Source organism: Mrakia frigida, assembly GCF_051309035.1.
Source record: "Mrakia frigida strain ATCC 22029 unplaced genomic scaffold BDY24scaffold_5, whole genome shotgun sequence".
Taxonomy (NCBI): domain Eukaryota; kingdom Fungi; phylum Basidiomycota; class Tremellomycetes; order Cystofilobasidiales; family Mrakiaceae; genus Mrakia; species Mrakia frigida.
In genome coordinates, this window is record NW_027481276.1 from 259586 (window position 1) to 282134 (window position 22549).

General features: G+C 54.7%; 8 protein-coding genes across 8 annotated transcripts; 2 read left to right on the forward strand and 6 right to left on the reverse strand.

The window, feature by feature from the left end:
• Positions 1 to 411: 411 nt before the first annotated feature.
• RPN3 (proteasome regulatory particle lid subunit RPN3) lies at positions 412 to 2727 on the reverse strand. The gene is made up of 9 exons (XM_076636627.1): positions 2416 to 2727; positions 2167 to 2303; positions 1868 to 2058; positions 1681 to 1787; positions 1484 to 1598; positions 1017 to 1377; positions 911 to 932; positions 574 to 816; positions 412 to 484 (listed from the first exon to the last, which is right to left on the reverse strand). Exons 1-8 carry the CDS (start codon positions 2581 to 2583, stop codon positions 691 to 693), a joined length of 1227 nt encoding a protein of 408 aa, XP_076499467.1. The 5' UTR covers positions 2584 to 2727; the 3' UTR covers positions 412 to 484; positions 574 to 690.
• On the reverse strand, positions 2728 to 3511 carry BDY24DRAFT_229598 (uncharacterized protein). The gene is made up of 2 exons (XM_076636626.1): positions 3314 to 3511; positions 2728 to 3213 (listed from the first exon to the last, which is right to left on the reverse strand). The coding sequence occupies exons 1-2, from the start codon at positions 3441 to 3443 to the stop codon at positions 2873 to 2875; spliced, it is 471 nt and encodes a 156-aa protein (XP_076499468.1). The 5' UTR covers positions 3444 to 3511; the 3' UTR covers positions 2728 to 2872.
• A 58-nt stretch (positions 3512 to 3569) lies between these two features.
• On the reverse strand, positions 3570 to 8081 carry BDY24DRAFT_379179 (fungal specific transcription factor domain-containing protein; the record flags this gene model as incomplete). Its single annotated transcript, XM_076639020.1, has 14 exons — positions 7967 to 8081; positions 7629 to 7686; positions 6453 to 7533; positions 6175 to 6361; positions 5933 to 6088; positions 5701 to 5861; positions 5393 to 5594; positions 5259 to 5323; positions 4994 to 5182; positions 4778 to 4914; positions 4576 to 4694; positions 4479 to 4489; positions 4203 to 4304; positions 3570 to 4138 (listed from the first exon to the last, which is right to left on the reverse strand). Coding segments are annotated over exons 1-14 (3028 nt in total), but the record flags the coding sequence as incomplete, so codon positions are not given.
• Positions 8082 to 8606: 525 nt separating this feature from the next.
• BDY24DRAFT_438832 (uncharacterized protein) lies at positions 8607 to 11287 on the reverse strand. The gene is made up of 8 exons (XM_076644397.1): positions 10876 to 11287; positions 10522 to 10797; positions 10228 to 10416; positions 9994 to 10105; positions 9812 to 9889; positions 9437 to 9690; positions 9228 to 9313; positions 8607 to 9134 (listed from the first exon to the last, which is right to left on the reverse strand). Exons 1-8 carry the CDS (start codon positions 11161 to 11163, stop codon positions 8723 to 8725), a joined length of 1695 nt encoding a protein of 564 aa, XP_076499470.1. The 5' UTR covers positions 11164 to 11287; the 3' UTR covers positions 8607 to 8722.
• Positions 11288 to 12350: 1063 nt separating this feature from the next.
• BDY24DRAFT_438833 (kinase-like domain-containing protein) lies at positions 12351 to 15174 on the forward strand. The gene is made up of 8 exons (XM_076644398.1): positions 12351 to 12836; positions 12935 to 13090; positions 13174 to 13298; positions 13387 to 13504; positions 13584 to 13637; positions 13735 to 13810; positions 13898 to 14212; positions 14308 to 15174. Exons 1-8 carry the CDS (start codon positions 12674 to 12676, stop codon positions 15077 to 15079), a joined length of 1779 nt encoding a protein of 592 aa, XP_076499471.1. The 5' UTR covers positions 12351 to 12673; the 3' UTR covers positions 15080 to 15174.
• On the forward strand, positions 15163 to 15425 carry BDY24DRAFT_379216 (uncharacterized protein). Its single transcript, XM_076639021.1, has one exon. The coding sequence runs from the start codon at positions 15218 to 15220 to the stop codon at positions 15404 to 15406; it is 189 nt and encodes a 62-aa protein (XP_076499472.1). The 5' UTR covers positions 15163 to 15217; the 3' UTR covers positions 15407 to 15425.
• Positions 15426 to 15613: 188 nt separating this feature from the next.
• Positions 15614 to 17939, reverse strand: BDY24DRAFT_379217 (quinone oxidoreductase family protein). Its single transcript, XM_076639022.1, has 11 exons — positions 17615 to 17939; positions 17416 to 17522; positions 17092 to 17284; positions 16953 to 17013; positions 16779 to 16873; positions 16562 to 16687; positions 16370 to 16481; positions 16239 to 16284; positions 16122 to 16140; positions 16024 to 16037; positions 15614 to 15884 (listed from the first exon to the last, which is right to left on the reverse strand). Exons 1-11 carry the CDS (start codon positions 17717 to 17719, stop codon positions 15683 to 15685), a joined length of 1080 nt encoding a protein of 359 aa, XP_076499473.1. The 5' UTR covers positions 17720 to 17939; the 3' UTR covers positions 15614 to 15682.
• On the reverse strand, positions 17924 to 22457 carry BDY24DRAFT_229744 (uncharacterized protein). The gene is made up of 8 exons (XM_076636628.1): positions 22243 to 22457; positions 22042 to 22152; positions 21621 to 21895; positions 21225 to 21539; positions 20777 to 21151; positions 19441 to 20676; positions 18782 to 19366; positions 17924 to 18678 (listed from the first exon to the last, which is right to left on the reverse strand). The coding sequence occupies exons 1-8, from the start codon at positions 22382 to 22384 to the stop codon at positions 18016 to 18018; spliced, it is 3702 nt and encodes a 1233-aa protein (XP_076499474.1). The 5' UTR covers positions 22385 to 22457; the 3' UTR covers positions 17924 to 18015.
• Between the last annotated feature and the right edge of the window lie 92 nt (positions 22458 to 22549).

Here is a 22549-nt window from a genome sequence, read left to right on the forward strand (position 1 = left end):
TAGCGAAGGAGAAAACTAAGAACGGCAGGGCGGGGGGAGGGGAGGAAGAAGAGAACGAAGCTCACCACAACATCCTCCACAGATCGCTCTGCACATGCCCGATTCTCTATCGTTTCTGCTAACATGGGAGCCATTTGGAAGGGAGAGTCTGAAGCTGAAGGAAAAGGGAGGGCGACTGCAAGGGAAAGGAAAAGAGAGAGGGAAGCGACGGAGTCAGTGCTCGAGTGAGGGCAGGGTCGCTCTCTTCCCTGGTAAGAGCCTTCTTGACCGCAACGGTGTGAGGGAGAGGGGAAACACGTACCTTCTCCTAAAATTCGTAGGAGGTAGTTTCAGGAGAAGAGAGAGAGAGGGAAGGAATGGAGAGCGGGAGAGTCGACGTCACGCACCGGAGTTTTCCCTTTTTTCTTGTTTGACGAGAACAGACGCACAGGGGTCGTCGTCTCTTCGGAGAGACGAGGAGAAGAGAATTTTCTTTCTCTCGAGCCTGTTGGATAGAAAGGAGAATCACCGAAGGTCAGCGTGAGCGAAAGAGAACACCAACAACCAAGACGCGTCGACCTCTCGAAGACTCACCTCTTCTCGGTCCGTTCTTTCCATCTCGTCGCATCTCTTTCCTTCCCGTCTCTCTCCGTCGCAAAAATCGAGTAGCAAAAAACACTCATCATTCCAATCTGACTGTAGCAAGCTGTTCTAGTATTCCTCGTCGTCGTCCATATCCCCCTCGGCGATCTCAGTCGCAAGCTCTCGTTCTCGCTCTCGAGCGTCGTCTCCTGAGGCGAGATCCTTTCGGTGGGCGTTGAGAGGGTAGCGCATGGCCTGGTGGGGTGCGAGAAGAAGGATGAAGGTCAGCTTGATGTCGAAAAAGGACGAAAAGAAAGAAGAGAGCGAGAGACAGAGGAGCGAAACGAACCTTGACACTCTGGTTGTGCAGACTGCGAACAAAAGAACAGCCAAGACGGGCCACGTCAGCAAAAGCTTCCTCGAGAGGTGTAGACTCGTCTCGAGATTCAACTCACTCCAAGCAGAACTCAATCCTCTGATGGAACGCCTTCCTGGGCTCTCCCGTCTCGTATCCGTCTCCTCCCGGTCGTCCCACCATCCACCCCTTCTCATGATCCAACCCCACGCCCTGAATGACACCATCCCGGATCGCCTTAGAGACGATATACTCTGCGTCCTCCTCGTTGTCGAGCTGAAGCTTGATGCAGATGTCCTTGAGGGAGATCTTGGAGTAGGCGAGCGAGATCTGATGGATTCCGGTCTTGATGACGTTGTGACGAAGACGGAGGATGAGGGTGAGGGTGGAGTCGGTTTGGAAAGTTGGGGTGTGGGTGGTGAGGGCTTGCTGGAAGGCGGAGAGGTCTCCGATTCGGACGGCTGAGGGAGGGAGGCGGGAGGGAGGGAGGGAGGGAGGCGGGAAGGGGATGAAAGAGTCAGTCGATGAGCAGCGAAGACAGAGAAGAGTGAGCGAAGAGAGACTGACCTTGCACGATCTGGAAGTAAGGGATCAAAGCAGTCTTGAGGACGGGAAGTCGGAAGGTGGACCGTTCGGGGATGTTTCCCATCAAGAGCTCGACGACGATGAAGAACTTGTAGGCCTGCGATTCGAAGACGGGAAGCAGAGAAGGCGATGAGACCTTGTTGAGGAAGAGGGGCACGGAGGGAAAGAGCTTGGCTCACAGTCTGCAAGAACCCAGGAGCGATGTGAGGCGAAGGAGCTCGTCGAATCGCCTGCTGAAGCTGAGTGTGAGCTTCGGTGTAGTTGAGCTGAACAGCACGGATTCTCCCTAAAAACGAACGACGCGAAGAAACACAAAGAAACGTCAGCTCAAGCTCATTACAGCAAGAGAAAGAGGGTCGAGCTCACCCAGGTAGTAGAGGTACCTCGCAAGCTGAGCATTTCCAGCGCTGTCGGGGAAGGTGCTCTTGGAGACGAGCTTGTCTGCCTGATCGAGAAGGTTGTGGTTGAAGTAGTTTCGGAGGAGGAGGTTGAGGAGGGTGGATTGGAGATCGGTGTCGTGTCGAAGGGTAGCGGTTTGGAGGGCGGCGAGGAGAAGTCTGAGGTGGAAGGAAGGGAGGAAGGTGGGCTGAGCTCGAGTCGAATCGAAGCGCAAACAGGGTTGCTGACTGGAGAAGATGAACGAGGGAAGGGTTTGGCGAACTCACGGTCGAACTTCAGCATCTCGTCCAAGCAGCTCGTAGGATCGTCCGAGGTAAAAGTAGACCTTCGCGGCGAGATGGTCGAGAGATCGTCGGTTGAGGTTTTGGATGAGGTCGGCTGTTGAGAGGGACAGGCTGGCAGCCTTAAGAGCGAGGTAAAGCAACGAGAGGGAGAAAGCCAACATGTCAGCTTCTCCTGAAGAGCTACAGACGGAGAGAGGTGCTGCTCAGAACAGAGTAAGGCGAGGGACTGACCTGCTCAACCTGCTTCGAATCAATCAAGATGAGAACGACGAGCAATCGGAAGTAGATGTCGACCTCGGCTCCAATCTCGGTTGGCTCCTTCTTGGGCTTGGGTGCTGGCGTGGAGGGAGTAGTGGGAGCTGCGGTGGGTTCGAGAGTGGAGGAAGCATCGACGTCCATCGAGTCGGAGGTGGTTGCTGGAGGAGGGGAGGGAGGAAGGAGGGCGAGGAGGGAAGCGTGGGTGGCATCGTCTGGAGGGGAGGAAACGAACAAGAAGACAACCTGGGATTAGCGAGAGTCTCTAGATCGAGATATACGAGGCGACTGCGTGGTTGAGTTGGTTTGTCGACGGTGCAGAGACCGACGAAACGAGAGGAAAGGGAGCGTCGAGGTGGAGGAAGGAGAAGGAGGGAAGCTCCCTCGACTCGACCTCCGTCCTTCTCCCACCCTTCTCTGGCCCTATTTCACTCTATGTAGCATCCAGTACACCACTATCGCCCAGCCCACCCCAAACCTTTTCCTTCGCTCGAGATGTTCCGTCCCAAGCGAGCTCAACCGACTCCATCTCTTCGTCCCTCCTCCCTCCCTCCACCTCCTTCCTCTCCTTCTCCCCTCGACCTTGCCCCTCGTCGCTCTCGTACTCACTTTTAGGATAATTCTCCTTCATGACCTGCTTGAGCACCTCTACTCCATCCTCCTGCTTGTTCAACTTCTTCCTCAACGTAGTCAACGTCCTCAACACTCGCTGAGCGAATCGAGGCTCAAACGACGAGACAGCTCGATCGATCAGAGACAGGTTCAGACGGAGTTCTGGTGGACGCAAAGAGGAAGAGAAGGAGGTCAGAGTCTTGCTAGAGCATGGGGGCAGAGCTGAAATGGGCAAGAGAAGAAAGGAAGGACGAGAGCTCACCTTGCTGGAGAGTGATTGGAACGACGACTTTGGGCTTGTCCTCCTCCTTCGTCGTAGGTTCCGAGGTGAGTTCCTCTTTCGTAGATTTAGTGGAGGCAGTATCCTTCTTCTTGTCGTCCGTAGGAGCCATGATTTCGAGAGAGAAAGAGAAGGAGAGAAGGGGAGGGGGGAGGAGAAGATGGGAGGTTCAGGTCGACGAGCTTTCGAGTCCTTGAAGAAGGCGCCTGGAGCTTGCAATTTTTCTTTTCTTTTGGAGTTGAAAGAGAGGTCAGAAACAACATCGATAGTAAGGAGAAGAAAGAAAAGAGAAAGTCGTATGAAGGCTTGTGTAGATTATGTACGTAGAAATCGCAGGTCTAACCTAGAAAGGTTTGGTTCGTCGTCGACGTCGAGTTGTTGTTGGGTCTCGCCTCCCAAGGAGCCTGCAACGTGTCCATCTCCATCATCATCCGATCCGAACTGTCTCCGCACACCCCGTTCGCCCCACCGTTGCCCATCGTCCACCCACCAGTCTGAGCCTGAGGTTGATCGCTCCCAGCCGACGACGACGTCGCGTCCATCGATCCTCCTCCTCCTCCTTCTTTGGCCGTTCTCGAACGACCTCCGGCGGAATGGGTGGGTGTGCTGTTGGTGTTGGAAGGGGAGGACGACGGTGAGAGAGTGGCTTCCGGGATGGAGAGGGCGGAGAAGATGAGGCCGTGGTTGTTGACGGGGAATATCTTTCGGTTGAGGAGGTTGACTTGAAGGTCCAGCATGATCTGATCGAGGATGGCTGCCTGACGAGCTCCGATGGGTAGGGTACCGGCGACTTGGACGATGGCGTGTCTGGGAAAGGAGGGAAGTTGAGAACGAGGAAGACGACAGGAACGAGAGAAAGGCGAAAACTCACCTCATGACGGCGATCTCCTCCCTGAGAGACTTCTCCATGAGATGGTCTCCGTTAGCCATTGCGACTTGGACGTGTTTGGCGAGAGTTCGAGCTCCGATGAACTGGCAGGGAAGAAGGGGAAAAGGAAGGAGAAAACGTCAGCGAAACGACACGAGAACGAGGAAGAGGAGAACGGGAAGAGAGGCTCACCCTGAGAACGAAGGAGGAGAGGTCGAAAAGCGATTAAGATGTCAGCAGTGAGCAAGAGGAAAGGCATGAAAGAGCGGGGATGCTCACCAAGCGTAGGACTGGACGAAAGAAAGAGAACGAAAGACGCGTCAGTCGAGATTCTCTCTTCAGTCGCCTCGTTTTCTTCGAGAGAAAACAAACCCACCATGAAAGGATGGAGTAGCGAAAACGAGAAAGTCGTCGAGTTGACGAGGTAGATTTGACCCAGTAGAGCTCGAGCGGCGGCGAGCATTCTCGGACTCGATTGATCCCTCGGGTCGTGGACTGTTCGTTGAAAGGTGAACAGAAACGAGTCAGCTCGTGTAGGCAGGATAAAGAACGAAAGATAAAAAAAATGGAGATCTCACAGTCGCAGAAAGGATCGTGAAGAGTAATGATGGCGACGAAGGGAAGAGTGTGGGCGACGACGAGGTTTCGGTCGACGGCCTTCCCACCAGCTGTGACGCATTTCAAGGGATCTCGGAGGTCGGCGGGGAAGGATGTTCTGTGGCGGAAGAACGTGAAACGGGGTCAGCGTTGTGGAAGGTCGAGAGAGGGAGACAAGCGAAAGAGAAGCGACGCGCCTGAACGTCGTGATCAACTTATCCAACGAGCGGAATCCCTCCGTCTGACGAGGATCTCCTTCTCCCTTCATCTCAGACCTCCGAACGAAGCGAGCGACCTTTTGAAGAAGGAGGGTCCCCTTGACGTCGAGCGAGAAAGCAGTCTGTTCGGGAGAATGGCGAGTGAAGATGTCGTCGTCGTCGCCGAACCTTGAACGAAGACGAGAAGAGGAGAGGTCAGCTCGAGGACTGATAGAGGTAGAATGAGCACTCGAAGACGACGCACTGGGTAGGAAATTCTGGTATCGTGTCGGCTGGGTAAGTGCTGTGGCAGGTTGGGAGACCGAGGAACTGAAGAACGAAAAGACGAGAGGTCAGAATGAACGCGACGTCGAGGAAATCGTAAGATTGAGCTCTTACCAGATCATGCCCGTCGAGGATTCCTTGCCAGCCCGAAGCAGTCGATGAGTAGGTATCTTGACAGAAGACCAGCCAGAAGAGGTTCGCTCTCTCCAGCCTCTCGACGTCGTCCGACGCAGGAGGTAGAAGCAGGTCTCGAGAAACCGAGAGAATCGTCTGAGCGTGGTAGGGACGAGCGTTGAGACCGAGAGGAATCACGAATCTGAACAACAAACGACGGCAGAGGGGAAAGCGGTGCGGGTCAGCGAAGCAGGAGGTCGCGTCGAGATGAGGAAGCTTCACGACTCCGCTGGGATGAAACGACTCACCTTCCCATCAAAGACATATGAAGCCATCCAACCACCCACAACGAGTGTTGATGGGCGTACTGAGCGAGAAGAAACATGGCTTGAACCAACGCGTACCACTCTCCAGCGTTCGTCTTCCCCTTTTCGACGTAGAGAGAGCCCCAGCGGTGGTGGATCTCCGCCTGACGAACGTTAAAAGCGCAAAACTTCAGTATATGAGAACATAAGGAATCAGCGAAGGCGTTTCACTCACGAAATCCTCGTCGATCAAACGCGTCGTGTTCGCAGGCTTTGGTCCGAACCCGTTCCAGCAGGGAAGCTGCTCGGGCTCGAACTCGTTCCTCTTGTCGGAGAAGGTGATGGGGCGGAAGACTGCCTCCGCAGGAACGAGTTGGATGTCCGGAAGGTACTGGGAGATCAAAAGACGCGTCGAAACGAGAGGTCAGATCGAGTTCGAGATCGTACGTTGACAAAACAAAACAGGGCGAGACTTACCCTTGCAGTACAAGCACAGATGGCATGGAGAAGGGCTGGGTGAGGGAAATCCTTGTGAACAGGAGGCAGAGCGAGTCGGCTGAGAAACCTCGGTCGGTTCAGCAGCTCGGTGGCGAAGGGGACCTTGTTGAAGAAGACTTGGACGATGTGCTCGAGTTTCCCTGGGCTCGGAAGATGAGGGGGCCAACTGAGGCACGGAGTCAAAAAGAAAACAAAGAAAAGTCAGCAATGATGGTCGCGTCGTCGAGAAAGGAACGACTTGGGGAAACGGAGCTCACCCGGGCCACAAGAGTTGAAGAAGATACTCGTCCTCGATCTCTGGTATATCTAACACCCCGTTCTGAACCATCGGAGGCTGACCGAAGACCTGCGATGGCTCGTTCATCGATCCTGCTCCTCCAGCCCACGATGGTTCCTCCTCGACGAATTCCTCGACCCGTGCTCCGCTCGACTGTCGTTGAGGATGACTACTTGAGGAAGGTTGCCACCTCAATGCTGGTTGTTCCATCGGTTCAGGGGAAGTGAAGGTGGTTGGAGGAGGTCGAGAGGGAGGGAACGTATCGTGGAATTCGGGCGGGAAGGTGTCGTAGATCTGCTGAGGTTGGAGAGGAGGGTTGCCGGAGGAGGAGGAGTTGGGATTGGGGTAGGACCATGGACTGGAGTTGTTGGCTGGAGTGGGAGGGAAGGAGGAAGTGCCGTTGACGTTGGAGTTGAAGGAGGAGGTGGACGAGGATGGGAGGGAGTACCACTGAGAGCCGTTCGGTTGCTGTTGTAGATAAGGAGACAGCGAAGGAAATGGAGAGTTGGGTCCCTCTGGTTGGAAGGAGTTCGACGGGAAGAGATTTGGAGGGAGGTTCGGGTTGGAAAGGTAGTGAGGGAGAGGTGGGTTGTTGTTGGAGGGAGGGTTTTTGAGGTCGGATCCGTAGGGTTGTTGGTTGAGGGAGAGGTTCGAGAACTCTTGTCCAGGAATAGGATAGTTGGGACCTAGAGGACTGGGTTCTACTCCAACACCTCGCCAGTCGTCTGTTCCAGAGCTCGTTCTGCCATGACCAGACGCGTCGCCTCCTCTCCCTCCTCCCGCTCCTCCTCCTCTCCCACCCGAGAACGATCCCAATCCGGTTCCCGAGCTCGTCGAACGATTCCCTTCCTCGTAGGCTTCCGATCCATCCGGAGTCGCAGAGACCTTGAGCATCCCTTCGAGTTGACTGATTCTGTTTTCGAGCTGTCCGACCTTCCCTCGACGAGGACCTGTGGCGGCGTGTCCAACGGCTCGAGTCGTTGAGGGAGAGGAAAAGTCGTAGCCTTCTTCGAAAGTGCAGTGAGGATAGGGAGGAGGTTCCTGATCTGCTGGTAGATGTTCTGAGGAAGGGGCAAAAGATATTCGGATTAAGAAGAGAGTTCAGCAGCTCGTTTCTGAAAACGAAGAAAGGGTAAAAGACACGAGTTTTACGAACGAAGGACGTGGTTGTAGCTGCGAAGACAGGTTCCGCATACTGGATGCACTGCATCGCACTGACGATCCGAGCGAAAAAGGGAAGGTGGACGATCGTAGGGGGAATCGAAGGGAGAAGAGCGAGAAGACGGAGGTCAGCTTTCGACGCAACCAAACTTCTCGAAGAGCTGGATCTGACAGACCTTCAGCTTCCTTCGTCGACACTGGGAGAGAAGGCCAAAAAAACGACGTCAAATTTCGATACCTCAGCCGACTTTGGGAGGAAGAAGACGCGAAGAACGCGAAGAAGGGATCGGGAGGAGGGAGGGAGGAAGGAAGGAAGGGAAGTAGAAAGCTCACCTCTAGACAAGACTTGTTCCTCACTCGAGCAGGTTTGTCTGGCTTCTTTTTGGCGGAGGATTCAGAACCGTTAGGGTCGAAGTGTTCTTTGGGCATCGTTCGTAGATCTCGTTCTGTAGGATCCAAGCCAAGGAGAAAAGAGGAGGAAGAGGAAGAGGAGGAGGGCAGAGGAAGGGAGGGCTCAGCTCGTCGAACCGAGATCCTGCTCGAAGGTTCAAGGCAGTCTGATGTTCCTCGTCTAGGACTGACCTTGAGAGGTGTAGGTGTAGTTGCTGGTGAAAAGCTCGAGAGAGCGGTAAAGCTTGGGTTCTTTCAATGGTGACGGTTGGGAAGGAAATCAAGAGAGGCTAAGACGTTTCAACCATTTCGACGGTCAGCCCAAAGAGCGATTCGGGCTCCTGTTTCCCCCGAGGCCCCAAAAGAGCAGCTTTATGGCTGGATGAAGATTTTCTCGCCTCTGTGCTTTCGGAATATACGAATCCATCGTGCGGTGGGCTCCGAGTCAAGATGCTGCTTGAGCGCGGGCAGAAAGGCCAAGATGGAGAGGCTCGAGAAGTCGAGGAAGGTTGACGAGGAACGATTTGCATGTCCTCGAACGCTCCTCAAACACCCCAAACAATTCCCAAGCAATCAAGTTTCTACATGCAAGAGGTTGAAGGACTATATAGAGTAAGATCTGATCTAGTAGCTATGCGATCTCAAAGAGGAGGGAGAGAAGCTGATCGAAGACCGACGCACGACGACGACGAGACGCGATCAAAGGAAGACGATATCAACCGATCCAGCTGCGACGAACCCTCCAACGAACCCGAATCCAGGGGGAGGAGCAGGTCCGTCGTGTCCAGAGGAAGGTCCATTGTGTTTCTCGTCGAGGTTGGCCTCCTGCTCGTGCTGGTGGTGGTGCTTCGAAGCGGAAGTCGACGACGCGTCCTCCTCGCCATGGGAGTGATGGTGATGAGCGTGAGCAGGAGCGGTAGCTGACTCGGCCTCCCCGTGGTGGTGGGAGTGATGGTGAGGGTGCTCGGAGGTAGAGACGGACGCGTCCTCCTTGTGCTCGTGATGCTGGTGTCGTCCGCCGTTCTTCTTCATCTTCCCTTCCTCGTGAGCGACCTCGGTGTGGTTCCAAGGAGGGTGAGGTCCTACGAGTCCCTTGACGAGGCCTCCAGGTCTAGAACGAGGGATAAAAAGGTGGTAAGAGCGTCAGCGAAGCTCGAAAAAGGACGCGTCGCGAGAGGTGGGAAAAAGGAAACGAAGGACTCACCCGTCAACAATGTTCTTGACGATCTTGATCTCGGTGTTTGAAGGGTTCTCGTAAGTGAGCTGTCCGTTGGCAGACTTCTCGAGAAACTGAGAGAAAGATAAACGAACGAGGGCAGGAGGAAGAAGAGCGACGCGTCAGAACCCGAACTCTTCGAGAGCAAAGTCGTCGAAACGAAGGTGATCAGAGTGCGAAGAAGTGATCGAGCGTACCACTCCTTTAAACCCAGGAACTACACCGATCTGAACGGATCCAGCAACGTCCGAGAAGGCTTTGGCGTGAAGTCGAGTGAACTTGGAGATCTTCTCGTCGACGAACTGAAGGTTGATCTGTCCGACGGTGTTCTTGACGATCACCTTGACTTCTCCAGGTCCAGGAGGTCCACGAGGAGGGGGTCCGTCGTGAGGCTCGTCTCCAGCAGAAGCAGAAGAAGCTCCGTCGTGCGAGTGGTGGTGATCGTGTCGAGCTGAGATCGAGCAACGAAATAAAAGAGTGGGAGAGAGTCAGCACTCGAGGACTACCGAGTGAGTCTTGTGGATTGAAAGGGTATGTGTCGGGTGATAAGGAAGAAGGAAACACCGACTCACCCTCGATCTTGTCGTTCTTCTTCCACGACGCGTCCTTGTCGTGCTTCTTGTGGTGAGGAGCGTGAATCGAGACGTTGGCTGATACCGATAATTTGAAGAGACGAGTAAGGGGTAAGTTATCCTTCAGTACTCCTTCGACCAACATCGACGGAGGTTAGAGGAAGAAGAACGAAAGGACAAACCGAAGACGTCTCCGACTTCAGTCTTGAGAATCAGTGCCTCAGAAACGTTGAAGGATCCGACGATAGATCCAGATCCTGCAAGGACGATCTTTCCCTTGTTGGCGTGAAGGTTCTGCGAAAACACGAAAGAAGGAAGACGCCCGTTGGTTGGTCAGTTTTCTGAGGGTCGGAAACAGGACGCGAACCGAGGTGGGTTCCAAGCACGAAACTCAGCAGCGAACGAAAAGCACGAACCTTGATCGAGATGATCTGCTCGGAAGCAGGCTTGAGAGAGAACTTGTTGAACTTATAGCCTTCGAGGTCAAGGACGGCCGGAAGAGTGAGGGAAGAACCGTGTGCGAAGAGAGAGACGGGAGGGCCTCGTTCTCTTTGAGACGAGAGGGAGATGGTGATGAGGTAGGAGGAGGGAGTGGCGGATTGACCCTTGGAAGAAAGAAAGGAAAAGAGAGTCGTGGTCAGTCCGAGGTTAAGATTTGTTGATGGTTCGGCAGCATTTGAGAGAAGAGGCCAAGATAGAGGCGAACTCACGAGAACGAGTCCAACAACGCCTTCGTTCGTACCATCTATGACCTTGATCGTGTCCTCAGCAGTAGCTACAACCTCTCCCTTCATGACCTTCTCGACGAGGATCTGAGCAGCGGTTCCCTTGGGGAGGTCGACGTTGTTGACGAAGGAGAGTTGCGCGTCGACGGAATCGTCCTCGAGGTGAACGACGATGGAGGCAGAGTGAGCAGGAACGTCGAGAGTGAGGTCGCCTCCAGTCGAGAGGAGGGTAGAGATGGTAGGAAGAGAGAGGTAGGACTGCTGCGAAGAAAAGTACAAGAGTCAGCAAAGAACGAAGGGAGTGTGAGGAGCGAATGAAAAGACCGCAACGGAACTCACTTCGACTTTTTGAACGCCAGCAACGTGGATGCCCTGCTCGTGATGATGAAGATGATGGTGTCCCTCGGTGTGCTGTCCACTCCAAAGTCCCTTCGAGGGCTCACGTCCCAAGAAGGCAGCTCCGTGAAATCCAGCGACGAGAACGAGCAGAGCGACGAGAGCTAGTCCAGCGACCTTCTTGATTCGATGATCCTTCTTGACGGGAGGGGCAGAGGTCTCAAGAGCGATGGGTCCAGAAGTGGTCGTAGGAACCGGGAGATACTCCTTGCCTTGGAAGGATTTGGACATGGCTGTAGAGGGAGGTGACGGTGAGGAGAGAAGGAAGAAAAGAGGGAAGGTTGATCTCCCCTCCCGTTCAACGTTCACGCCTCTGAACCGAGGCTCAGATTGAGCCTCGGCTGAGATTCCTCTTTCCTATTCGACGATTAGATACCAAGCCATCGTCTTCCCGAGCTGCGGATAACGAGATCGCGCAAAGTAGCAGATGCGGAGCAGGAGGAGGAGGAAACCGAGGTCGGCTCGAGCCCAGGACGGGCAAGCTCAACCCAACGAATACCTCCTTCTGTGCAGTGTTCTGGTCAAGCTGAGTGTTTGAGCGACGGAAGACGCCGAAGCTGGTTCCTAATCGATGTGTTTGGTAGGTGACGGAAAGAAAGGAGAAGAGGTGAGAGGCCGAAAGGAGGAGACGAGAGGTTGAAGGGGAGGTAGAGGGAGTGAGGAGGAGGAGGAGGAGACGTCGCCGAGCTCGGGATTCGATGGCTTTGACTGCTGGAGGATAGATCGGAGTGATGCGAGAGTGGGATGGAGGTACTGATGAGATGAGTGAAAAACTTCGTCGCTCTTTGATGGTGGGAGTAAAGAGGGAACTCTTTCATGAGAATGGTCGAGCTCACCGTTTCGTCTCGCTCCTCCGTTTCTTCTTCTCCCAACTGCTTCCTTCCCTCTCTATCACCAAACCCTAGCTTCTCGTACCTCTCCAAGGACCTCCTTCGACAGCCTCTCTACCACTCTAGTGCTCAACGAAGGTCGGAAAAGGACGATCTCCCCTCCCTTCTTCGTCAAGCCGTTCAGCTCTCCTCGAGCTCCTTCCTCCGCCAAACTTCCTCCCTCCCTCCTTCAAGACATTGGTTCCTCCCCTCTTTCAAGAACGCTCTCTCCCTTACTTTCGACTGAAGCTCTCTCACGTCGGCTCATGTCTGGGTTTAAAAAAAGTTTCAGGGCCCTCGAAGAGGCGTTCCAACTCGACGAGCTCAACCTCCCTCGGATCCCTCCTCCCTGCCTTCCCTCTTTGCCCTCCTTCGAACCTAGGTTTCCTTCCTTTTCCAGTTTGAGGTCAGATCTGCGTCGGTTGGAATTACCTCACAGTATTTTTTCTAAAGCGTTCTTTCATATATAGGCTCAGGCTGGAGACTGATTGAGTCGGGCGTCCGCCTCTCTTTCCCCTACCTCCTCTCTCTCTCTCGTTCCTGAGCGGGACTCGTTCCTGAGGCCTAGACCTCTCATTGGATTTCGGACCCCGCGGATTTCCCTCCGAACGCATGGAGACGCACACACTTTCATCTTTTCTTCCAGAAAACCTCCCTCTCGGATCTCGTTCTCGACCAAACCAAACACCGCCCTCTCTCCCTCTCTCCCTTCCGCCAACAACAAACAAGAAACGGAAGCTCTGAGCCTCACTCTTCCCTCTCATCTTCCTCCTCCTTCTTCTCCCCTCTTCTCCCAAACAAAAAAAAACGCCCCTTCAGCAAAACCACCGACTCCCTCTCTCCCTCCCACCACCCACCTCCCCTCCTCCAAAATGTCGTCGACCCCCTCCGCGAACAGCGACTACAAGCATCTCATCGGAAACGTAATCGACAACGGACGTTACCTCTTCATGTCTGTTTTGGGAGTAGGAGCCTTTGGGGTCGTCGTCCTAGCTGTCGACAGGCGAGCTCAAGGTCCGAAGCCGACCTATCTCGGTTCGTCTCTCTGTCTTCTCTTTTCCCACCTCACTTCTCTGTCTCCTTCCCTCTCGCAGCATTGATAAGCTGATCTTCGTCTTCTCCATTTCCTACAGCCATCAAATGTCTCAACAACATCGGACTTGATGCGCGTCAAAGGAAGTTCCTCCGTCGGGAGCTCGCTCTTCATCGTCGAGCCTCGTCCCATCCTTCCGTCGTTACCCTCCAGCGAGTCATTCAGACTCCCGAGGTCGTCTACTGTTTTCTCGACTGTAAGTTCCGATCAAGGAAGGAAGGAGGGGAGTTGATGCACGTTCGAATTTCTCTGACTGACCCTCTCCTCCCTCCCAAACAGACGTGTCGGACGGAGATCTCTTCGGAATGATCACGGAAAGCCATCGCTACCTCGGAAACGACGCTCTCATCAGCTCAGTCTTCCTTCAGCTCATCGATGCCGTCGACCACTGCCACAAGCTTGGAGTGAGTTCCGTCGTCACTTTCTTCGAGATGAGAGGTCCGAACTGACGCGCTCTCATCTCCTATCCCTCTCCGCTTTTTCCTCTTTCAGGTCTTCCATCGAGATCTGAAGCCCGAGAACATTCTCTGCGCCGAGGGAGGATCGCAGCTCATGCTCGCCGACTTTGGACTCGCCACCGAGGAAGCGGATTCGCAGGACTTTGGGTGTGGTGAGTTTTGGTTCTCCTTTTTTCCGTCAGACCAAACACCTCGCTGAAGCCTCGTTTTCTTGCTCTTCCTGCCCTTCAGGCTCGACGTTCTACATGTCTCCAGAGTGTCGAGGAGGGATATTCTCTCGCCCTGGTTCGTCTCTCGTCTCTTCGCAACCTCTCTCGCTCTCGTTCTTCCTCTCGTTCGACTGACCTCTCTTTCCCTCTTCTCGTCTCGTCTTCTTCCTCAGTCTCCTACAATACTGCCGCGAACGACGTTTGGAGCCTCGGCGTCATCCTCGTCAACCTCACTACTGGTCGAAACCCGTTCGTGCTCCTTTTTCTTCCCTCTTCTTTCCCTTCTCGTCGTCGCTGACTTGGATCTTCTCCTCTTCTTTTCTCTCGTTTCTTCAGATGGCGACAAGCTTCAAGCACCGACGACAACTTCGTCGCCTTCCTCCGAGATGTCGACTTCCTCCAAACCATCCTCCCCATCTCCTCTGCTACCAACGAGATCCTTCAGGCATGCTTCGAGGTCGATCCCGTTCGACGGGTGTCGATCTGGCGTCTGAGGGAGATGGTCAAGCGCGTCCGCAGGTGGACGATGGAGGACAACGAGATCAGCAAAGCCGGAGAGCACGTCAAGGCTGTCGCTGGAGAGTTCGGGGCTGCTCAGGGAGCGAAAGAGAGAGCGCAGAGGATCAAGGCAAGAAGGGCCGAGGAAGCGAGGTACGTCGCCGCTTTCCTTTCCTGCTTTTCTTCGACTCTTCTTCGCTCATCATCGCCCAAGCTGACTCCTCTTTCCTTTGTTTCCCTTCCATCAGACGTCGACCAGTCCCTCAAATCACTCCCAACGCGTCCCTCGACAGCGATCCCCTCCCCTCGGACGCTTCACCTCCTCCGCCACCTCTCCCTACCTACGCCTCTATCGCGGCTCCTTCCCCTCCTCCCAACACACCTCTCCCTCCCGTCCCAGCTCCTCTCACTGCACTCGCCACTCCTCTTCCTCAAGATCATGCTCTCCCCGATACTCCCGCCCTCGCCCAAGTCACCGAGGCCAAACTCCTCCCTTCTCCTCCTCCCTCTCCCGCCAACCAGACCGCTCGCTCCTCCCAGTCCTCCTCCAAGTCCACTCGAACCCTCGTCCAATCCAACACCTCCTCTGGTCCTCCTAACACCTCGGAAGGCAAGAAGTCCAACCTCGAAGGAGCGAAATCCTCCTCGTCGTTCGCCAAACTCCTCGACGCTCAGCTCTCCCCTCTCGAGTCCCCTTCCGTTCTCGGATTGGGACTCGGACTCAGCCTCTTCTTCCCCTCCGACGTCGTCGAACAGACCACCTCTTCCTCTTCGGCTACCTCGTCGAAACTCAAGCAGTGGATGTCGTCCCCAGCCTTGATGGAAGCGGAGGAGACGCAGGTCGGAGAGGAGACCGATATCAAAGGGAAGGGCAAGGGCAAGGCCGTCACCGAGGAAGACGTGGCTGCTTTGAACGCGGCGGTCGATGGGTTGAAGCAGTTGGTTATGCAGCAACAGGAGTCGACGAGGAAGCAGCTCGAGAAGGTGGTGGGTGCGGGGAAGACGCGGGAGGAGGGATGAAGTCGAAGGGTGGGTTGAGGAAGTTGTTCCAGTTTACGAGGTGGTAGATCGGCTTTCATCTTAGACATCTCTTTCTGTTTTTTGTTGTTTCTGTGCCCTGTTTTCGTCGCGTTCGTCTCCTCTCTTGTTAGCAGCTCGATGCGTTTTTCGTTCTTCGTCTTCTCCTCCCTCGCTCTCGTCCCTTCGATCTTCGTCCTTCTGTTTGTGTGTTTGCCTCGCTCTGCTTCCTGTACCTCTCTAGTTTTATTTGTCTCCAGCTCTGCACTTTCCGCTTCCTCTCTCTCATCCATCTTCGATACACGCTCCCGCATCTTTCCGCTTCATTAGATCTTGCCTCGCTCGCCCTTCGTTGTTTTTGCATCGTTCGCATCTTTTCTCATCTATGCATAAAATGTGTCATCACAAAACTTCTGTTTTTATCTGAGAGCAAGCTGAGGCGAGAGGAAGGAAAGCGAGAGAGGCTGCGACGACGCGACTTTCTTGGTTTCTCTTCTTTCCCTTTCCGTTGCGAAGTCGTGAAGCAGCTGCGATTACTGGGTAGGAGAGAGAATCATGATTCACAAAATCGAGTAACTTATCTATCTAAACTTATACTTCCAGCCCCTACTCGTCCTTCGACACCTCGACCACGAGCTTCCCGACCGTCTGTCGACCCGTCAGGAGAGCGTGAGCCTCGACGAGACCCTCGGCGGTGAAAGGAGCGACGTGAGAGATGAGTAGTCGAACGTGCTTGTCGTGCATGAGCTGGAAGAGCTCAGCGGCGTAGGTGTGGAACTCTTCGGGGGTGAAGATGAAGTTGTTGAGGCTGAGAGAGAAAAGAGACGAAAGAGAGAGAGAGAGAGAGGTCAGCGAGGCGAGTGAGGGACTGGTACAGCCTGAAGGTGAGCCGGATGCTGTAGCTTCAAGAGTGGGTTTGAGGGGGAGGGATGAAGGAAAAGACTGACGTGGGTCGAGTAATCTGAAATGAGGACGCGACGGAGGAAAGAGATAGAGCTCGGTCAGTCAAGAAGAACGAAAGATGAAGTGAGGTTTTGGTACTGACCTTCCAGTTCCCCTTGACACTGAGAGATTGAGAGATGAAAGGAAAACGAAGCGAAGAAGATGTCGCGTCAGTCGAGAGCTCAACGAGTTCAGACGAAAGCGAACGCAAACGACGAACAGCTTCAGCGGGCTGAACTCAGGAGGAGGTCCCGAAGCGTTTCCGACTGTTAAAAAAAAAAGGTAACAGGGGGACCGTCAGCCTTGCACGAAAGGAAAACAGAGGCAGAGAGGAGGGACTGTCGCACTCACAAGTAACGAAAGTTCCCTTTCGAGCCAGAATCTCCCAATTGACATCGAAAGTAGCCTTTCCAACTCCATCGAAGATAGCGATGACTCCCTGTCCATCCGTAGCTTTGTTGACCTGATTAAAATTTGGAAGGAATCAGTGAGAGCTCGAAGGACGAACGGAATGAAGGACGGGGAGCAGGTCGGGGGACTCACAGCGGCCTGAAGCTCTCCCTCCTTTCCTCCAACAACGACGATCTCGGCTCCGTTCTGCCTCGCCAGCTCGGCCTTCTCGAGCGTCGAGGTGGTTCCGATGACGTGAGCTCCGAAGTGAGAGGCGATCTGAGAAAGAAGAGGAGAGGAGGTCGAACGGAGAGTCAGCTCTTGAAGAAGGCGTAGATTTTCTCTACCAGACGACCGTTCGAAAGCTCACCTGACATAGATTCAATCCAACCCCTCCAGCAGCAGCATGAACAACGATCCAGTCTCCCTTCTTGACGGCGTGCGACTCTCGAAGCATGGTAAGGGCTGAAGAATGGAAGACGAGTAAGACAAGATCAGCTCAATTAGATAGACCAGGGGATCTCCAGGTCGGATGAAAGCTCACCAGTAAGACCCTGAGTGAGAACTCCAGCGGCTTCACTAGTCTTGACGCCTGAAGGGATGGCCTGAAGCAAGCGACAAAGGATGGTGAGCTCGGCGCTCTCTCCCCATGTTCACTCGGAAACCAGAGATCCACGACTCACAAAGACCTTTCCAGCTGGGACCTTGACGTACTCAGCGTACGACCCTCCGACGTATGCGACGACCTTGTCTCCGACGCTCAGCTTCGAGTCCTTGACCGACTCGTGGACGGCGACGAGAGTCCCAGCAGCTTCCTGACCGAGAGTGAAAGGAAGAGCTACCGGGTAGAGACCGCCTCGGAGGTAGGTGTCAATACTGAGTAGAGATGGAAGCAAGAGGAGAGGAGGAGTGAGTCTCAATCTCGACTTTGGAGGGAAGGAGAGTAGTAGACATAGAAGGAAGAGGGAGAGGGAGAGTGCCTTTAGGGAAGGAAAGTGAGAGCTCACAAGTTGACTCCCGCATAGTTGACCTTGACGAGAACCTCTCCCTCTCCCAAAGTAGGAACAGGGATGGTCTCGAGCTTGATCTCTTCAGGGCCACCTTGCTTGTGAATCTGAGAGCAGAAAGGCATCCAAGGAAGGGAGAGAAAGAAGTCAGCGGAGGAGATGGGCCGAGGGTGAGATTATAAAGCGGGCTTGAACGAACGAGAAGAGCCTTCATGGTGGTAGGAATAGTAGACATGGTTCGATGAGTGAAGTGAAGGTTGGTAGCAAGAGGGAATCGAAGTCGAATGTTGATCCTTGGGGGCATGAAATGGTTGGAGGAAAGGAGGAAGGGGCGAAGACGAGCTCGAGTTTCGTCCAACGAAGCTGATTCATGATTCTCGTCCGCTTTCTTTCGGTATGTCAACGAAAACCCCGACCATGGCGAAGATAGTAGAAAGAGCTGATCGATCTTGGCGAGGGTGCAGGTGGAGGTTTTTCTTATCAAGCGGAGTTGAGGGAAAAATGATCGGTGACCTCAAACAGCAGCCGTCGTTTCGTTCTGCTCTGCTCTCACTCAGCTCTCAGGCTCTTCCGAGGTCTACTGCGACATAAAAATCTAGATTAAGACTTCATCCTCTCGGCCTTGAACCTGCTAACCCTCTTCTTCGGCTTCTCCTCTTCCTCCTCCTCCTGCTGCTCGACGACCTTCTCCTTCGTTGGCTCCTCGATCTTCGACGCGTCCTTCGCCGAAGGCTGGGGTGGGAGTCGCTCTGTGAAGTTGGAGAGAGGATGGTTGGGCTGAGGTTCCTCTTCGGTCGTAGGAGGAGGGAGGGACGATATCGAGGGCGAGGGAGCAAGGGTCGAGGAGGAGGGAGGAGGAGGAGATGGGTTGGAAGTCGACGCCTTGAGCTCTGCTTGACGAGCTTTGAAGCGAGACACTTTAGCGGGAGGTGGTGGAGGAGGTGGCGATGAGGATTCGGACGACGGTGATTCGAGGATGGGGGCGGCGGAGATGGCGGTGGAAGCAGGAACCATGGTCGGGACGGCTTGAGAGGATGGAGTCGCGACGACGTGTTTTGGTTGCGAAGAAGGCATGGGTTGGGGCGTAGGAGTTGGCTCGGAAGGAGGACTCGAGGTGATGCTGTTCCATCGAAGGCCGGGTTGAGACTTCATGAGGAGAAGCTCGATTTTGACGCTCGAGACTCGGAACGAGGAGAGGGTGGAGTTGATGGAAGCGTAGAGAGGGGAGATGGTTATGGACTTGGTTGGGAGGTGGAGAATGATCTGAAAGAACGAGAACAACGATATACTCGGTGTCAGTCTCAAGTGAACGGAGCATACGGGAGGACGTAAAAAAGAGACGTCTAGGAAAGAAACCCAAACTCACCTGCCTCTCCTCGAACTCAACTCTCACGTCCGCCGGTATCAAACCCTTCTCGTACACGCTAACCGTTAACGACTTCTCGGCCTGGTAGAAGTCCATCCTCGCGGGCGGAGGAACAACCTCGACCTTCGTCTCGTCCTGGATCCCAAGCTCTCCCTTCACCCTCTTCAACAACTCTTCTCCACCCTTCTCCAGATCCTCCTCCTGCACCACCACACCTCCTACCATCCCCCACATCAAAGCTTCCCTTCCAGCCTCCTCTAGGCCCTCCTCCCCTTCCTCCTCCCCATCTTCGTCACTCGAGTCGTCGCCGTCCGTGAGCTCCTCCCCGTCTGGTCCAACGCGTCCGACGATGAGTTTCCCGTTCTCGAGCTTCCCGACTCGGATCGCACCAGCGAAAGCTCCGGTTGCTCCTCCTCCTGGGACGAGAGTGGGGAGAGACACGGAAGCTGCTTCGGAGGGGGTGAGGAGGGAGGATTTGAATCGAGAGGAAGCGGAGGAGGTCGAGTTGGAGTTGAGAGGGCCCGTCGGGAGGGAGAGGGTCGTGGAGTCGAGGGATTGCGAAACGGTGGCGTTGAGAGGGACGAACTGTGGAAACAAACCCAAGGAAAGTGAGACTGTGCTACGTAGAGACGAGCAAGGAGACAGGAGAAGCGACTCACCTCAGAACGATCCTCCAAATCTCCCGTTCCAGAGGCAGCACCGCTCAGTCCTCCCCTCCCCTGCAGAACTCCTCGAAGACGGTAGTACTCCACAGCAGCTTCCCTCATCTGCATCTTTTCGTCCATGTCCAACCCTGCTCCGACTCGTCCCTCTTCGTCCTCAGCGTCCGAATCGACATCCGAAAACTGGAACGACGCGTCCGAGTTCGATTCCTCGTCGTCGTCCTCGTCGTCTGATCCGAGTTCCTCGACCGAAGCGGCGGGGATGATCGGTTTCGAGGAGGGAGGAGGAAAAGGTTTTGTTGATGGGATCGAAGGGACGGAGGGAGGAGTGAACGTCGAGCTGGGTGTAGGTCGAACGATGGGTACTGGCGCGTCCTTCTTCTCCTGTTCTATGGGTACGATCGTCGACGGACTCGATACGGGTGAAGACGTTGATGCCGCTGCTTCCTTCCTCTTCTTCTCCTCCAGCGCCTCGTAGTACGCCATCGCCTCGTCTCCGATCACAGGCTTCACCCAGCCCGACTTCCCTCCCTCCTTCGCGCCTCCCATCTTCAGCCCTGACTTTCCTCCTTCCTTCTTGGGAGCGACAGGAGCTCGTTCGACGACCTTGAGCTTCATCGTCGATCCCGAGGCGACCGATGGCTGGGAAGGCGTCGACGAAGGTTCTCCAGGGATGACGAGTGGAGCGGTAGGTTGAGTTTGGGAGGTAGGAGTGGAGTGGGAGGGCGCTGATGGAGATTCCGAGGACAGGAACTCCTTGACCTGATCCGTTTCCGACCAGGAGATCGACTTCTTCGGACGCGACGACGACGAAGGTGAAGGCCGAGTTGTCGAGTCGTCTTGTTCCTCCTCTTCGATGAACGAAGCTCTCCCCTTTCCCTTCCCCTTCCCGCTTGACGTCAACTGGGAAACCACTTCCTCCTCGTCCTCTCCCCACCCTATATCGTCTCCCTCGTCTTCCTCGTCGGCGACCTCCTCCTCGACGACGAGAGGCGGCAGACCCAGCCGCTCCCTCCTTTCCATCTCCTTCTCCTCGGCCTCTAGTTTCTCGAAGATGCTGAGCTTGACTTTCAAAGGAGTTTTAGCGGAGGGAGGGAGAGGAACCGGAACCTGGGGCGGTAGAATGGTGGAGGGAGAGAAGAAGGGATGAAGGGAAGATGAATCGGCGGCGGCGGGAGGGGCGAGAACGGGTTCTTGAATTCGAGAGATGGGGAGGTTGTCTTCCGAGAGGATCTGGACGTAGAAGAAAGATGGAAAAGGAGGGAACGAAGGAGGGCTATCAGTAAAACAGAGGGCTACGTTCTGAAGAGTCGATTGCGCGACGCAAGCTCACCTCGTGCAAACCGTTCACAGGGACGACAGGACCTCCAGCGGTAGCCTTGATGTCATCAGATCTGAGGAGCTCCTCGACTAGCTTGATTGGATCTTCGAGAGCGGCGAGACCGTTTGGTTCAGGCACCGGAGGAGCTGGATTCGAGACGGGTTGTTTCGACGACTTCGACGCGACGACGGGAGTGGGGAGAGGGTTCGAGGAGAGCTCCTCAGCCTCAGCGTCGGCCAAAACTTGACGAAGAGTAGCTTCTCGATCGGAGATAGATCTGGGTGGAGGGAGTTCCGCGACGGAAGAAGAGGAAGCGGCGGCGGGGGGAGGGGAGTCGTCGACCGGCTCGATGATTTCGATCAGGGGAAGACCTTCGTCGTCGAGGATCTGACGTAACAAAGGGATTGAGACTGGTAAGCCTCTAATGCAGAGATCCAGGTGATACACAGTGCAAACTCACATCCTTCCCGTCCTCTCCCTTCAACCTCTTCATCTCTCCCTTCTTCCCCTTCAACTTCTCCTCCTCTGCCAGCTTCTTCTTAGCCTCCACTTCCACCAGTTTCCTAGCCTCCTTCTTCTCCTTTTCCATCGCAGCCCTCTCTTCCCTCTCAGCCTCCTCGAACGCACGCTTCCTAGCCTCGCCTCGCTGCTTCTCCGTGCGTCGCGAAGTGAGCGAAATGGGAGGAGGAGCTTTCCGTTTCGAGGAGGAGGAGGATGGAGAGGATGGAGGTTGTTCAATGATTTCGATGATGGGGAGTCCTTGGTCGTTGGTCATCTGTCGGCGAAGAAAAAAAAAAGCGAAGGGAAGAGGGCGTGAGCTTGGAAGGTGAGGAGAGGAGAGAGAGAGAGAGCTCACGTCTTTTCCTGCTTCATCTTTGAGAGTACGAGTCTGCCCGAGAGGTTCCGGTGAAGAGGAAGATGGAGGCTTGCTCGAGGATACGATTGGTTTGACAGTGGACTTGAAAGCTGTCGAGGTCGAAGGATCGGAGGGGAAGGAGGAGGTCGAAGCTGACGGAGCCGTTGGAGGGAGAGGGAGACCTGGAGGTAAAGAGGGAGTCGACTGTTGAGGTGTTGTAGGTAGCGAAGACTCGATGAGCTGAACTTGGAGGAGTCGGATTCGTGTTTGGATGGCTTGAGAAGCGAAAAGAAGAAGAGAGGGAGAGGGAGAGGAAGGAGAAAGGTCAGCTCGACGTTTCCTTTCTTCAGATTTCTCGCAGCTCGTTCCTCCCAAACCATGAGCTTGATCAGAACGAAAACACATGTGAACGGAGACTCGCCTTCCCTCTTCCTTCCTACGAAACCCGCTGCTTGTTTAGCCGTCATCTCTACCCACCAACCGTCACCCAGGTGGACGCGAAGATCGTTCGTGTGAAGCAACTCTCCTTCGGCTACAACGAACCCAACGCAAGCAGCCATGTCGAGGGTCAGCTTCGGTGGTTCATATCAAGCTCAGTGTAACGGGTGGCATGAGAACTCACCGAAAGCTCTAGGAGCGATAGGGACCTGTTGACCCTTCCACCTCGTTTGATCCGTCAACTGAGCGAGCCGACTTTCTAGAGCGAGGAGAGTTCGCTCTTCCCCTACAAGCTGGGACAGCAGAGTGGTCGATGGAGTGGTCATCCGCGTCGAGAAGGAAAGGAAGAGAAGAGAAGAAAGAGGAAGCGAGAGGGCCTCTGTGGTGACTGTTGAAGAGGAAGAGGAAGGGAGGAGAGGGAGGATTCGCTTCAAGCTCGCAAAATCTCAAGAGCGGGGACCTCCACCTTCCTACAACACGCAAAAGGAAAA